The sequence below is a fragment of the Podarcis gaigeae genome (genome assembly GCF_964106915.1).
Source record: "Podarcis gaigeae genome assembly, chromosome: 16".
Classification (NCBI taxonomy): domain Eukaryota; kingdom Metazoa; phylum Chordata; class Lepidosauria; order Squamata; family Lacertidae; genus Podarcis; species Podarcis gaigeae.
Window position 1 is genome coordinate 19,674,002 of NC_139693.1, and position 13,501 is coordinate 19,687,502.

General features: G+C 47.8%; 1 protein-coding gene across 2 annotated transcripts in view; it reads left to right on the top strand.

Moving 5' to 3' along the window:
* Positions 1-13,501, top strand: part of KSR2 (kinase suppressor of ras 2) — a gene marked incomplete at its 3' end in the record, with an annotated part of 199,297 nt that overhangs the window by 173,506 nt on the left and 12,290 nt on the right. For both annotated transcript variants that reach the window (XM_083717114.1, XM_083717113.1), the window contains one exon: positions 8,417-8,550. In XM_083717114.1, the coding sequence (XP_083573240.1) occupies positions 8,417-8,550 (134 nt within the window). The remainder of the gene's footprint in view (positions 1-8,416; positions 8,551-13,501) is intronic.

Below are 13,501 nucleotides of genomic sequence, written 5' to 3' on the forward strand. Positions count from 1 at the left end.
TACTATTTTCTGTGCATGTGCAAATGATTTGGAGTGCTCCAATGTCTTCCCTTGGAGTGGCTTAAGTTGTGTTTTCCATGGCGTTCCACAGAACTTGCCCACCATTACCTTGAAACTAAAGGGGTGGATGGAGATGTCAAATTCGGTTCTCTCTGTTTCACAATTTCCCCATCTAAAATTCAGCTCTTCACATTTCTGCAGCACCTTGCAATGTTTTCAAATCTTCATGTAAACCCTTCTGCAGGTTCTGAGTAATGTACACAAGCCTGCAACCGATTTCCCCATATGCAATACATTTCTGAATGTTATTTTCACAAGCATCTTGATTTCCACACTGGCGTTCCCCAAGCATATGCATTTTTGTGAACATCTCGGTTGGAAGGACTGCATTGCGAAATTTGGATATGTGCCAATTCCGCGGGATGACTGTGTTTTGGTTCTTGTATGGTTGCGGAAAGCGGGGATTGGTTAAATGCAAACTAAATCAGGTTTCTCCCCCATCCCTAGCTCACAGATGCCATGTTGGGGGGCCCTGTGTGTAGTCCACAATCCTGCATGGAGTCTGGGACACTTTACCCCCCCTCCCCAGCCACACTTGGGAATGCTGGGCTTTCATTCATCCTCCTCCACATCCTTCCATGTCACATTGAAAGGTGGATTATCATACCAGGGCTATTTCTATCCTATTAAACTCAAACCCAAAGCCCTTTTCATTTCATTGGCTTTCATTAATTTCCCTGCCCCCCCATCCGCTGCCTAATGAGCAGATACGAGTTCCTATCTACGCCAACGCGGCCCATGTTTCTTAATAGAGCTTGGCCAGAATCTCTCTCTCTCTCTTTCTCTCCCTATCTCTTCCCCCTCTTCAGTATTTTATCAAACTTTCCCAAGCAATGTATATGCCAGGGCTCCAAGACTTCTCTAAAAAAAATTGCTACATGGGGGGGGGGGGTGTACCTGTCTGGCAGTTAATGCTTGTTAAATGATAAAATACTGTTGCCCAGTGCTATTTGTCTAGAAAAAGAGGTGCCGGAACTCACCACCGGAACGCCTCCCTTGTTCTCTTATAATGGCAATGGTGCCCACCTGAGAGGTGCTGGAACCGAGTTCCAGTGAGTTCTGGCTGAAAAAACCCCGTGCTGTTTCCCAGCCACAAGAAAGAGCATGCCAGATCCTTCCTTGCTCTGGGTTGTGTCCAATGTTAGTCAGTTGCAGTTAACTGCAATGGCTAACTTGGGTTCATTTATTTCACTGAGTCTACTTGGATCAGAACTTGGTTGGATGCAGCCCTCTGCTTGTTGAGGTGCCTCACTCTGAGAGCTGATTTTGCCACTGAGCCAAAATAGGGGGCACAGTGCCTTCTTTGCCTTAAAAAGGTCCCAGCTTCATCCCTGATATGTCCAGTTAAAGGAGTGGTGGGAGCCTGTGGCCATCCTGGTCTTTGTTGGACTACAACTCCCATCAGCCCCTGCAAGCATGGCCAATGCTCAGGGATGATGGGAATTGTAGCCCAACAACATTGGTAGGGCATCAGGCACCCACCACTGGGCTAAAAGTACTCAATAAGCAGTCTGAGTTGGGGGGAATCTCTTTCATCCATACAGTTGCCTTCTGCCCACACCCAGTATCTGAAACCCCCCTGATCCCATTTCCCCCACTGCTTTCTAGACTTATTCCTGGTCCCAGATTCCAGGTAGGGAGGGATGTAAGTGTAAATACGCACCCTCTCATCATCTCTCATGAACAGTAGTTCTTGATGGTTCTTGGACCTGTTAGGGTGGAAGGCATGGAGCCCAGCAGTAGGTGGCGCTAGAACCAACTTGTTCTGGTTTTGCCTTCATCCTCCTCCCTGCTATGTTCTGCTGCAACTATGGAGGAAGAAGCTAACAACCAGGACCACTCCCTAGGCTAGCAGTAAGGCAGGGAGGGACATGTGGACTGGCTGCTGGTGGACTGACATAATGGACCAGCTTCTGCCCCCCAGTGCTTTCACCCATTAGCACTAATAGGCAATTGTGGGTTGTGAACCTTACATCTGCCTTGTCCCGGTGTATAGTTCTAGCCACACTAGTATATTCAACAGGAACTGAGAGTCTGATAGGAGCAGAATATTTGGTGGAAGACCCACAGCTACTGCCTCCTGTTGCATTTGTCTTGACTTAAAAAAGGTCCTTGCAAACTTTCTGGGAACAGGGCAAAGGTGTGGAACCACCCTGACATAAGGACAGGTTGGCATTTTAAAAAACCTGCGAGCCAGTAGGGGGTGCTAGCTACCCATCTAGCATGCCTGAAGACAATTCAAGGCTGCCTACCGGAGGGAGCCTATTGTTTCAAAGAAAATGGCATGCTCAGATAGATGGAGGTCAAGCAGGGATAGGGAGTTCCAAGAAAGAGAAGCTTTAGCTTTCTAGGGGTCCATTCACACGGCACTTTATTCCATCTCCCCGACATTTCATAAATGTCAATTTTTGTATAGCAGTTGAGCCTCCACGCAATGTAAATGCCACTTCCGGAAAGCAAGTGGAACATTTCACATACCCAGGGCTAGTTTCTTTGTTATTTGCTTCCAGAAAAAAATCCATTTGCAGCCCCCTTTATCCAGAAAATTGTGGGAATAAAGTGACAAGATCTGGGACAGCAGACCAGCATACAGTTCTTTCTTGCCTTTTCCATGGAGGAATCACAGGGGAACAGAAGCAGGCATGTGCAGAAAGGTTGGGGGAGTAGCAGTGTAGTCCAACATTGTTTGTTGTTGTGCCAAATGCTTGCAATTCAGCAGCATTCCAGTATAATAGTCAAGAAAGCCACTGTTCCATAGTGCAACAGGTACTGTAGTAAGAAAGCAACACCAGAAAATGAGATAGAAGCGTTAGCATTATAATCAGGAAAGCGAACACAATATTCCTCATGTCTGAATGCACCCTAGGCCTTAAGGCACACGTCAGGTGTGGAAGGAGCTATGGTCCCCAGCCAGAGACCCAAGCATATTTTTTAAAATATGCAAATTCTCAAACAGCAATTTTTTAAAAAGCAAAACATCATAATGTAAACCTACCTAGAAACAATAAGCAAACAGAGACACGCCTGTCCTTTGAAATTCACACATCTCTGGGTTCCACAATGGAGTTCTCAAACCAACACAAGTATACATAATGGCATAGAATTGTAGGACTGTCATCTCTAGTCTCACCCTCTGCAATGCAGGGATCCCAGCTGAAGAATCCCTGGCATACAGCCATCCAACTTCTGTTGGAGAGAGAGAGAGAGAGAGAGAGAGAGAGAGAGAGAGAGAGAGAGAGTCCACCACCTTCTGAGGTAGTCCTTTCCACTGTCAAACAGCTCTTACGCTTGAAAAGTTGTTCCTAATGTTTGGTGGGAATCTCCTTTCTTGTCATCTGAATCCATTGGTTCTGGTGCTACCCTCTGGAGCAGCAGAAAACAAGCTTGCTCCATCTTCCATGTGACAGCTGCTCAGATATTTGAAGGCATCTTCTTGAACAGCAGTAGACATTACGAAAGGCAGTTATGGTGTCTGGGGAAGATTTCTCATATAAAGTAAATCCAGTTTCTTAAAAGGGCAAACAAATCAGGACACATGCTCAGCAACAGGTCATCTGGAGGCGACCAGTCTTGAAGGCATTTACAAAACTCTTTACACCGTTTCCAATAGCATCCCACGGAAACGGCGTAAAGAGTTTTGTAAACACCTTCAAGACTTTTAAGAAACTGGATTTACTTTATATGACAAATCTTTCCCAGATATTTGAAGGCGGCTATTGTATCACCTCTGTCTTCTCATCTCCTGTTGGCTAAACATACCCAACTCCCTCAACACGTTCCACCTTGTCAATATCCTTCTTAAACTATGGTGCCCAAAACTGCACACAATACCCCAGGTGGGGTCTGACCCAGGGTATACAGTAGTGGAACGCATGCAAATGTCAGTGAAAAGCAACATGCACAAATGCCTTAGGGGAAATTGCTTGCCCAAAGGTGTATATTGTGAGGAATGATGCAAAGGTTGATGGATTTCCATAAGGACTTAAAAAAAAACCCTGATGTGGAAATATAGGGAGCTAAAAGTTGGGCAAATGATTGTGCTGGAAAATGAAATTGGACTGAAAACTGGTTGGGCAGGAAAAAAAGTGAGACAAACTGAACCTGACAGATTTGTGCATCCTTTGCACTAAGGAAGCCTAGATGTTCCTACAGCAGGGAGATAGATACCTGCCACCAATTACTCTTTTTCATGTTGATGCAAGGCACCTTGTAGCTTTTTTGATGGAAAAGCTGAGCGAGTGATACAAATCCCGTAGGTCAAACCAAAAGCATAAATAACATCAGCGCCCAGGCAGATAGATTCCTTCTCCAGTGAAGGCTGGCTGACTGCGGTGGTTTTAATGAGCGCGGAGACCAGCGCTTTGTGGAGACAGCAAGGTGAACGACAGCTTGCCCTGCCTCCTACACCTTTCTCGCTTCTAGACCATTAGCGCCAGGCCTGTAAGCAAGTTGTGGGAGGGTGTCAGGGAATAACAGGGGGGTTGGGGTTGGTGAGCAGTGAAAGCTGTTTGCATCTGGGCAGTGGGTGCTTTTTCTATTCTTTTCTTGAACGATGAGGTTTCAGCTCATCAAACTCAAAGAAATCCCTACGGTTACAATTCGCTTTGCCTTGATCTCCCCAGCAAGGCGAGCACTTTTGCAGTAAGCTGCTAGTGTTTTATCCTTGTTCTTCTTTAACCAGTTGATGGATCAGAGGGCTGAGAGGTACTGCAAGTGTTCAGTGATCTCATAGTTCAAAGCTGCACAGATGGGCTTCAAAGGGTGTGCGTGGGGGAGGGATTCTTGAGGAATCGAACCTTTTACGGATGTCAATACACACCAAACCATCATGAAATTCCTGGACTGATGCGTGGTTTGGAGGAGGGCTGTCTGTCAGATTTTTATTTTGTTTTGTGCTACCCTGAACGTCACAGCGCTTGGCTTACATACAGTATATGCATTTCTTCCTATATACATAGAAAGGCAAGGTGTCGTCACGCTCTGCAGTTCACTTGGCTGCTCATTGGCGGCCATGGCAATTGCAGCAGGAGGTACAACAGACAGGAAAGAGGGGTAGGGTGGAGAGGCAATTCACATAACAGTTTAGCAAGCCATTCTATGAAGTGGCTTTTTAAAGGGAGTGGAGAGGGAGGAGCTTGGAGTGAGCTGTGAGGGGACAGGCAAGGGTGTAGTGAGGTGTAAAGGGAGGGGGCTGGTCAAGGGTGATGGAACAATGCTTGGCGACAGCCCCTAGTATTTTTGAAATGTGTGTTTTAGGAGAAAATACCTTTACAAATACATATTTAAAAGCGAGTTTTAGTGCAGTCTAGCATAAGAACATAAGAAGAGCCTGCTGGATCAGGCCAATGGCCCTTCTAATCCTGCATCCTGTTCTCACAATGGCCAGCTAGAAGCTTGTGGGAAACTCTCAAATGAGCACAAGAGCCCTCTCCCCTCCTGTGGTTTCCAGGAACTGGTATTCAGAAGCATTGCTGCCTCCAAGTGTGGAGGCATAGCCATCATGGCGAGTGGTCTATGCTTTCAAGTGCATCAGAAGAATTATGTGGTGGGTGGGTAGGAACACCCCCTTAGAGAAGGCAAGAGGAGGGGTGTCTTCTTTTCAAAGAAAGCCAAAAGGTCAAGAATATAAGAGTTGGCATGTCCCAGTATTATGGAGAAACACAAAGGAGTGCAGAATCCAGTCAAACCATGAAGGATGCATTTGGTGGGAATCTGACACAGGGCTTTCTTTAGCAGATGTGGCGCTGGGGTGCAAATATCTGCCCAGCTCCCCTAAATTACCACAGATAGTGGGTGGGTGGGGTTGAAGCTGTGTACTGCCAGCCATGCCTCCCCCGCCCCCACGCAACTCTCACCCATGCCGCTGTGGGAGGGAAATCCACATGGAGGCTTGGGAAGGAAGCTGCATGTGATGGCCTGGGATTCAGACTCGGAGGCTGAACCTGAGGAATCCCAGCCTGCACAGGAGTCCCTGCCTCCAGAACCAGCTGAGCCGGGGCTGGGGCTTGAGCCTGAAGGGTCCTCACCTGTGCTGGATCCTCAGGTGCAGGCACCAGCTGAGTCTGCTCTGGCTCCTGAGGTGATGGAGGACCCATTGCCTGCAGGTGCTCCACTCTCCGCCCCGTCAGGAGAAGCTGAGGTTGCCTCTGGGTCCAGTAACCCTCCAGCCTCTCCTGAGCTGCAGAGGCTAAGGGCAGAAAGGCAGAGGGAACTAAGTTCCTGCAGGAGGAGTGCTCGCCTCCAGGCCAGGAGAGGCGAGTCACCTGTGGACCGGGGCCGCCCTATGCCTTGGGGCAGATAAAAGCCAGCCAGCCCCAGTCCCAGGTTGCGGGAGCAACATTGTTGGTAGCCTGTTCCTGCCTGCACCCTGTCCTGCTCTTCTGCCAGAGTTCCTGACCCCACCTGACTCCCTGCCTGGGACCCAGCTTCAGCTTTGATGGACAACCTCCATACCACACCATTGACCTCGGACTGGACTCAGACCTCGCCTCTCTGTAGCCCCCAGGACCAGCACAATGGGGCACAGCTGGCGGGCATGCAGGGAAAGGGGAGGCCGCAGGCAAAGCCACGCAGCTCCCCCACTTGCTGGGGCACCCCTGAGAGGCCGGCGCCCTGGCGCAACACACCACTGAGCCCTATGGGAAAGACGGCTCTGATCTGACTCACTCCTCCTTTCAACCACTGTTGATGAATACATCCCAAAGGGGTCACTATGTTAGGTCACTATGCATTTAAAGCACTATCGTACCCCTTTAAACAGTAATGGTTTCCCCCCAAGAATCATGGGAATTGTAGTTTGTTACGGGTGATGAGCATTTCTGGGAGGGGGCTATTCTCCCTCCCAGAGCTACAATTCGAAGAGTGGTTTAACCACCAGTCCCTCTTCCCAGGAATTCTGTGAACTGTAGCACTGTGAGGGAAATAGAAGCCACCTAACAACTCTCAGACCATGATTCCTTGGGGAAGCCATGACTGTTTAAAGTGGTATGATCCTGCTAAATGTGTATACTGCAGATGGGACCTTAGTTTGTTCCAGCAAAAACAAACGGAGCTGATGTACAACCTGCATTTTGATCATGTCACAAAATAAGACCCTTCTGGGACACAGGACACAGAGAAATAGAGTATATGGCAGGATATGTGCTACCAGGAAATCCATTAATTGTCCTACTGGAGTATGTAAAAGAAGATGTTCTGTTAGAAGACATGGAGATGGTAAAACACTTTCTGACAGCATCCCGGAAGGCAATTATGCCTTAAGTGCAGGGATAAAGCCTGGGCCAGATTATGAAAATAGGGACAGTGTCCAAATGATAAAATTAAGTAAGAGGGTGAGGGAATGGAGAGATATTGATGATCAGGGTGCTGAAAAATGGGCCTCATTTGCTATGTGTGGGTGTCATAAAACTCAGGAAAAATGCTGAACCGAACATTTTATTGGGTGCATCGTAAAAATTGAGGTTTCCATTGCCATAAAAAGATGAGAGGCGCTTGTAAGGGTGTTCGCAAATTGCCTTGTAAAAGGATATCCTGCTTTTTCTTGTGTTTGTTACACTATTGGTTGCTTAATTTTACTATATTATTTGCTACCTCTCAGTAAAACAGCGACAGCGGAGTTCCTGCCACAGACAACTCTCCCCTTACGCAAAAGAGCAATTTAGTGTAAAGGAGGATGGAAGGAGACAAAACCAGAATGAGTTAGCTCTGCCTTTCATTGCCTCTGGCGCCACCTACTGTTGGGCTCCGTGCCTTCTGCCCTACCATTCCCAGAGAGCGCCTGCCACCACTGGGTTGCCTTATCTTCCATGAAGCTGTGTAACGAAGGCCACTTTCACACCATACGTTCAAAGCACTACAAAGCCATTTTAAACCAACAGCGTCCCCCAAAGAATACTGGGAGCTGATAGTTTGCAACAGGTGCTGAGAGTTGCTAGGCCGCATCTAGTCCCATCACAGCCAATTCCATAGTTCCTGGGAAGAGGGAATGCTCGTGAAATCACTCTGGGAATTATAGTTCTGAGAGGGGAATCGCCTAACAGCTCTCAGCCTCCTTAACAAACCACAGTTCCCAGCATCCTTTGGGAGAGGAAGCCATTACTGTTTAAAGTCGTATCACAAAACTTTACATGTATGGTGTGAATGTGGCCAAAAGTCAATAAAGAGGAAAAATAAAATACAGTCAACTCAAGCTGGCGTGAGAGAGAGAGAGGTTCAGATTGCTCTTGACAGAACTCTGATTTGTAGAGGGCTTTCCACTCCTCCTCCTGCTGCTGTCACTCAATTCATTTCAACTCTGCCCTGTCTTTTCCCATGACACCCTTTCAATGCCTTTTCTCTCTCTTGGCTTCTTTTGCAGGGAATGGGCTATCTCCATGCCAAAGGCATCCTCCACAAGGACCTCAAGTCTAAAAACGTTTTCTATGACAACGGGAAGGTGGTGATCACAGACTTTGGCCTCTTCAGCATCTCAGGGGTTCTGCAAGCAGGCAGGTAGGTGACCGGCTCTGTGGACCCATCGCTCTGCCTCTTAAATGTTCTCTTTTATCAGTAACAAACTGTTCGTTTTCAGGACAGAACTGGGCAGGGTGCAAGAGTTGTGAGAACATGCAACAGCAACTGATGAGCAGCATCAGGCAATGAGGTGGCAGAACCAAAAGGGGGGAGGGTTTATTGGCACAGGATTCATCCCTCTGGGCTTCTCTGGCCCTAAGGAGTCTCCCAAGTCACACCTTTCTCCAGGTGACATCTCTCACTGGTCCAGGTTCACATTCTCCTTGAGCTTGTTTGTCTGCCTGGGATTGTGCTTTTCATCTCTGTTAATGCTTCTTGCCTGCCTGAACAGAAGATGGAGAGGGGCATGTGAGCCCTCTCAGGAATTAGCCAAGTGTACAAAGTCGAAATTTGCATTCAGTGCTCCGTCCATTTTTTCATCTGGCCCTGCCCACTGCTGGCAAGTGGCCCCTACAAGATTGACCCGAACGGAATGCGGCCCTCAGGCAGAATAAGTCTCCGCTCTCCTCTTCTAAATGCTCATCCGTCCCCAGAAACTCCTGCAATCTGTTCTGAGATTTCCAGGTGAAGCTTCGCCTGCTGGCGACTCCTGATTTAGATGCAACTTACTGCGCTCTCAGCTATTGTGAAGTTTTTCCTCGCTGTTAATTTTTGCTCTATTGCAAAGCCGCCTGTGAGATAAATTGCATATTTTAATCTGTCTGTAATTATGGGGTGTCAGACGTGCCGGATTAGAGGAGGAGATAATGGGTTGCCCATGTCTCTCCCTCCTTCTGCAGCGGTGTAACGGTGTATTCATTGTCAGATTGAAGTGGTAAACTGTGCTGTGGGTGGGTTTAACTTATGTATTCCCCTCAAGATGTTTGTCTATTTATACTCTCCCCCCTTCCCCCCCATCATGTTCTCTCGGTCTATTTCTTGGACTTTGCCTTTTTTTATTCTGCCAATTTGATATTGGGGGAAATTGAAGGTTTTCCTGTGATCCACCTGCACTATGCATTTAAAGCTGCATCCTGCCACTTTAAATAGTCAGGGCTTCCCCCAAAGAAGCATGGGAAGTGTAGTTTGTTAAGGTTAATGAGAGTTTTTAGGTGGCCTTTATTCCCTTACGCTGGCTCCCTTAGCCAATAAAGCGAGATGAGCGCCGCAACCCCAGAGTCGGCCACAACTGGACCTAACAGTCAGGGGTCCCTTTACCTTTAAAGGAGCCTTGCAGAGTCGTGGGATGATGGGCCACACATGAGTGTTCATGCACGTGCAGGGCTGGAGGCTTTCAAGCCGAGGAGCCAATTTGTGCCCTCCAGGCTTCTCTGTCTGGTCCTAGGGACTTTGCCCAGGCCACATCCCTCACAAGACCTACTTGTCACACTCACTGATGGTCTTTGCCTCACTGGAAAGTCTTCTTGAACTCTGGCAATGCTTGGATGGAGGTGAGAGAGGGGCATGGGCAGGTGTGTGAAGAACCTCAAATCCCCCCCCCCCCGCTTTTGCTCCTGGCCTCACCCACCAGTGGCACATGGCCTCCAGAAGCCTGCATGGAAGGAATTGTGTCTCTCAGGATGGAGATAATTCTCCACCCCTGCTTTAGGACACAGGCAGCTGCCTGGCGATGCCGGGAGCTGTCACCAACCCTAGAAGATGCCTCCTTATCTTCCAAGTTTCTCAAGCTCTCCTTCCAGCCACTCAAAAGAAGGATCTCACGTATCGCAACTAATTAGCGCTTCTTGCTCTTCAGGGAGAGGAACCCTGCAATTTTCTCCGCAGAGTAACAACAAATAAATGGGAAGACGTGGTTGTGAGTGGTGCGATAGCAGGACTCCAACAAAGGGCTCCAGCAACAGAGAGAGCCCACAGCTAACCCAAGACTCCCTGCTACAGTAGCCTCTGCTAGGCATGAATCACACCAGGGTAGGGTGAGCTGTCCCTGGGACAGATGTTTTCAGATCTGTTTGCCTATGTTTGTGAACCGCCTTCACTGAGTCACAATCCAGGCTAAGCTGGGGGGGGGGCCTTAGGTTGGTGCAGAGCAGCGGAGAGTTGGGAGAGGCTGATCAGTCAACTGTGGCTTCTTTTGGGTTCTCAGGTTCTCATTTTCAGTACAGTGGTACCTTTGTTCTGAAACTTAATCCGTTCCGGAAGTCCGTTCCAAAACCAAAGCATTCCAAAACCAAGGCACACTTTCCCATAGAAAGTAATGCGAAATGGATTAATCTGTTCCAGACTTTTAAAAACAAACCCTAAAACAGCAATTTAACATGAATTTTACTATCTAACAAGACCAATGATCCATAAAATGAAAGCCGCAAACAATGTACTGCAGTCACACATTCAATCAATCAGTAGCTGAACTGGGTTCCACACAGTCACAAAAACAAAAGAAGCCACAAAAACAAATAGCAAAACAAATAGCAAAAACAGACAGATCTCAGCATAACACTCAAAACGGAAGTGTGGCACTCAAAATCAGAAGCATAACACTCAAAACTGAGCATGTTCAGCTTCTGAATAAAGTTCGCAAACCAGAACACTTACTTCCGTAATATAAGGCTAATTGTAAGGCCTGGAATGTGAATTAGAAATAACTGGGAAAACAATGCAGCAACAAGAGGAAACTATGGACGTGTTGAGAGTGGAGTGCGGCCAACCAAATTTTGGAAAAATTGAATCAGATTTGCTTTAATTTGTGGTTGCTTTGTTAAAATTCGGAAAATCAATAAAAACAATTTGGCAAAAAAGGGGGGTGGAGTGGGATATAAATGTAATAAAAAATTACCCCCAAAAAAGAATTCTGAGAATGGTTAAGAGTAGTGAGAGCTGTTAGGAAACCTCTATTCCCCTCCCAAAGCTACAATTTCCAGAGTTGCTTGAGAAGAGGGATTGTTGGTTAAATCACTCTGCGAATTATTGCTCTGGGAAGGGAATAGGTAAAGGTAAAGGGACCCCTGACCATTAGGTCCAGTGGTGACTGACTCTGGGGTTGCGGCGCTCATCTCGCTTTATTGGCCAAGGGAGCCAGCGTACAGCTTCCGGGTCCTGTGGCCAGCATGACTAAGCCACTTCTGGCGAACCAGAGCACTGCATGGAAACACCATTTACCTTCCCACCAGAGTGGTACCTATTTATCTACTTGCACTTTGAAGTGCTTTCGAACTGCTAGGTTGGCAGGAGCAGGGACCGAGCAACGGGAGCTCACCCCGTCGCGGGGATTCGAACTGCCGACCTTCTGATCGGCAAGTCCTAGTCTCTGTGGTTTAACCCACAGCGCCACCCTTGCAAGGCTCCTTTATGAACTGTTAATAACAGGCTGCGAGGCCATTTGATTTTGATTTTGTATATTTCAACCTTAACAGCAGTTTTCCCCTGGCTTTCCAAATGAACTGCTGAAGAGTAAACGAATAAAGCATTTGCAGTGGAGCTTTTAGCCATATATATATAAAATTGGAGGCGGGGGGATACTCCGAAGCAGTGACTCTTGAAATTAGCATAGGGGTTTTTACGAGTCCCCATTTTCATCTGTGGTTTCATGGGTGTGGTGGATGGAATGTAAGTTACTGGAACAAATTGTTAAGAAGCGAACAGAGCGATCCAAGCTATAGGAAGCTGGCATCACTTTCTTCAGTGGCTTCAGGTAAGGTGCTATAATATACTCCTGTTCCAAACTCCATTCAGGAGAGGGGCTCCTTCTGGCTGAGCCAACCCGAGCCTGGCAGACAGAAAACAAATCTTTAAACCAGAGTTTGACTTATACCACCCTTTTTTTGTCAGTGCACATTCTGCTGAGTTTGCCAGGTCACGTGGTTCAACTGAAAGAGGATTGAAAGAGGTGTACATCTCTCCTCGTCCTCTCCCCGCCCCATCTCCGTCCAGCCATGGCCCTGGAACACCCATTTTTTGGGAGGGGGGACTTATACCAGCTTAACTTTTGCCAGCTAAGCCCTGACTGAGCCAGCCTAGTCCTGGCTGGGCAAGGTATTTAATATTTACTTAAGAATACGGAGAAGCTAACCAAGGAAATGCTGGGTTGAGGGAGCTAAATCGGGGTACCCCTGGCTGAGCCAGGATGAGGGAGTTATGCCGGTGTAGCCCTGGCTTAGTTAAGACCACCTGAGATCCACCTCCTCCGTGCTCATCCTGGTGGACCTTGCCTTTGGATTGCCCTGTAAGCCAACATTCAGAATTCATTTGAGGTGCTGGAATTCTTAGCTGGATAACTCCATAACAAGCACAGGAGCCAACTCCCAGCGGCCGAGGTCCATTCACCCCTCTGATAAAATATTAGAGGAGGCTGTGGCCCTCCAATGTTAATGGGCATTGCCATTCTAATTGTGTGTTTGCACCACGTCATGTGATTGATTATGTGGGGCAGGGCTTACCTGCCCCCCACCCAATATTTTATTCAGGTTGGCACCCCAGATAACAGGCATTTTTGTGGTTTTTCTGCTTTGCCGAGAAACGCCATTTCTCCACGTTGTCGCCATAAGACAGGTGTCAGGATTCAAACTCGCAGCAGATCCCAAACTGGTGACCTGAGTGGTATGAGGAGGGACTCCAGCTCTTTACCCAGCTTTGGGCAAAGAACAAAACTCCAAAGGAGGTCAACCACTACTGCCAAGGAGCCATCCTTCTACTGAGGAGCCAGAGAAGGTCGACTCCTGACCCCTACAGAACCTTTGACCCTTTGGGTGTTGTTGGACTCCAGTTCCCATCTGCCGCAGCTAGCATAGCCGATGGCCAGGGGTCATAGGAGTTGCAGTCCAGCAACATCTAGAGAGCTGAAGGTTAGGTAGGGCGGAAGGCAAGGACCCCAACAGTAGGGGGAGTCAGAACTAATGACAGGCAGAGCTAACTCGTTTTGTTCCCATCCTCACTACTGAGTTCTGTTGTTGTTGTTTAGTCGTTTAGTCGTGTCCGACTCTTCGTGACCCCATGG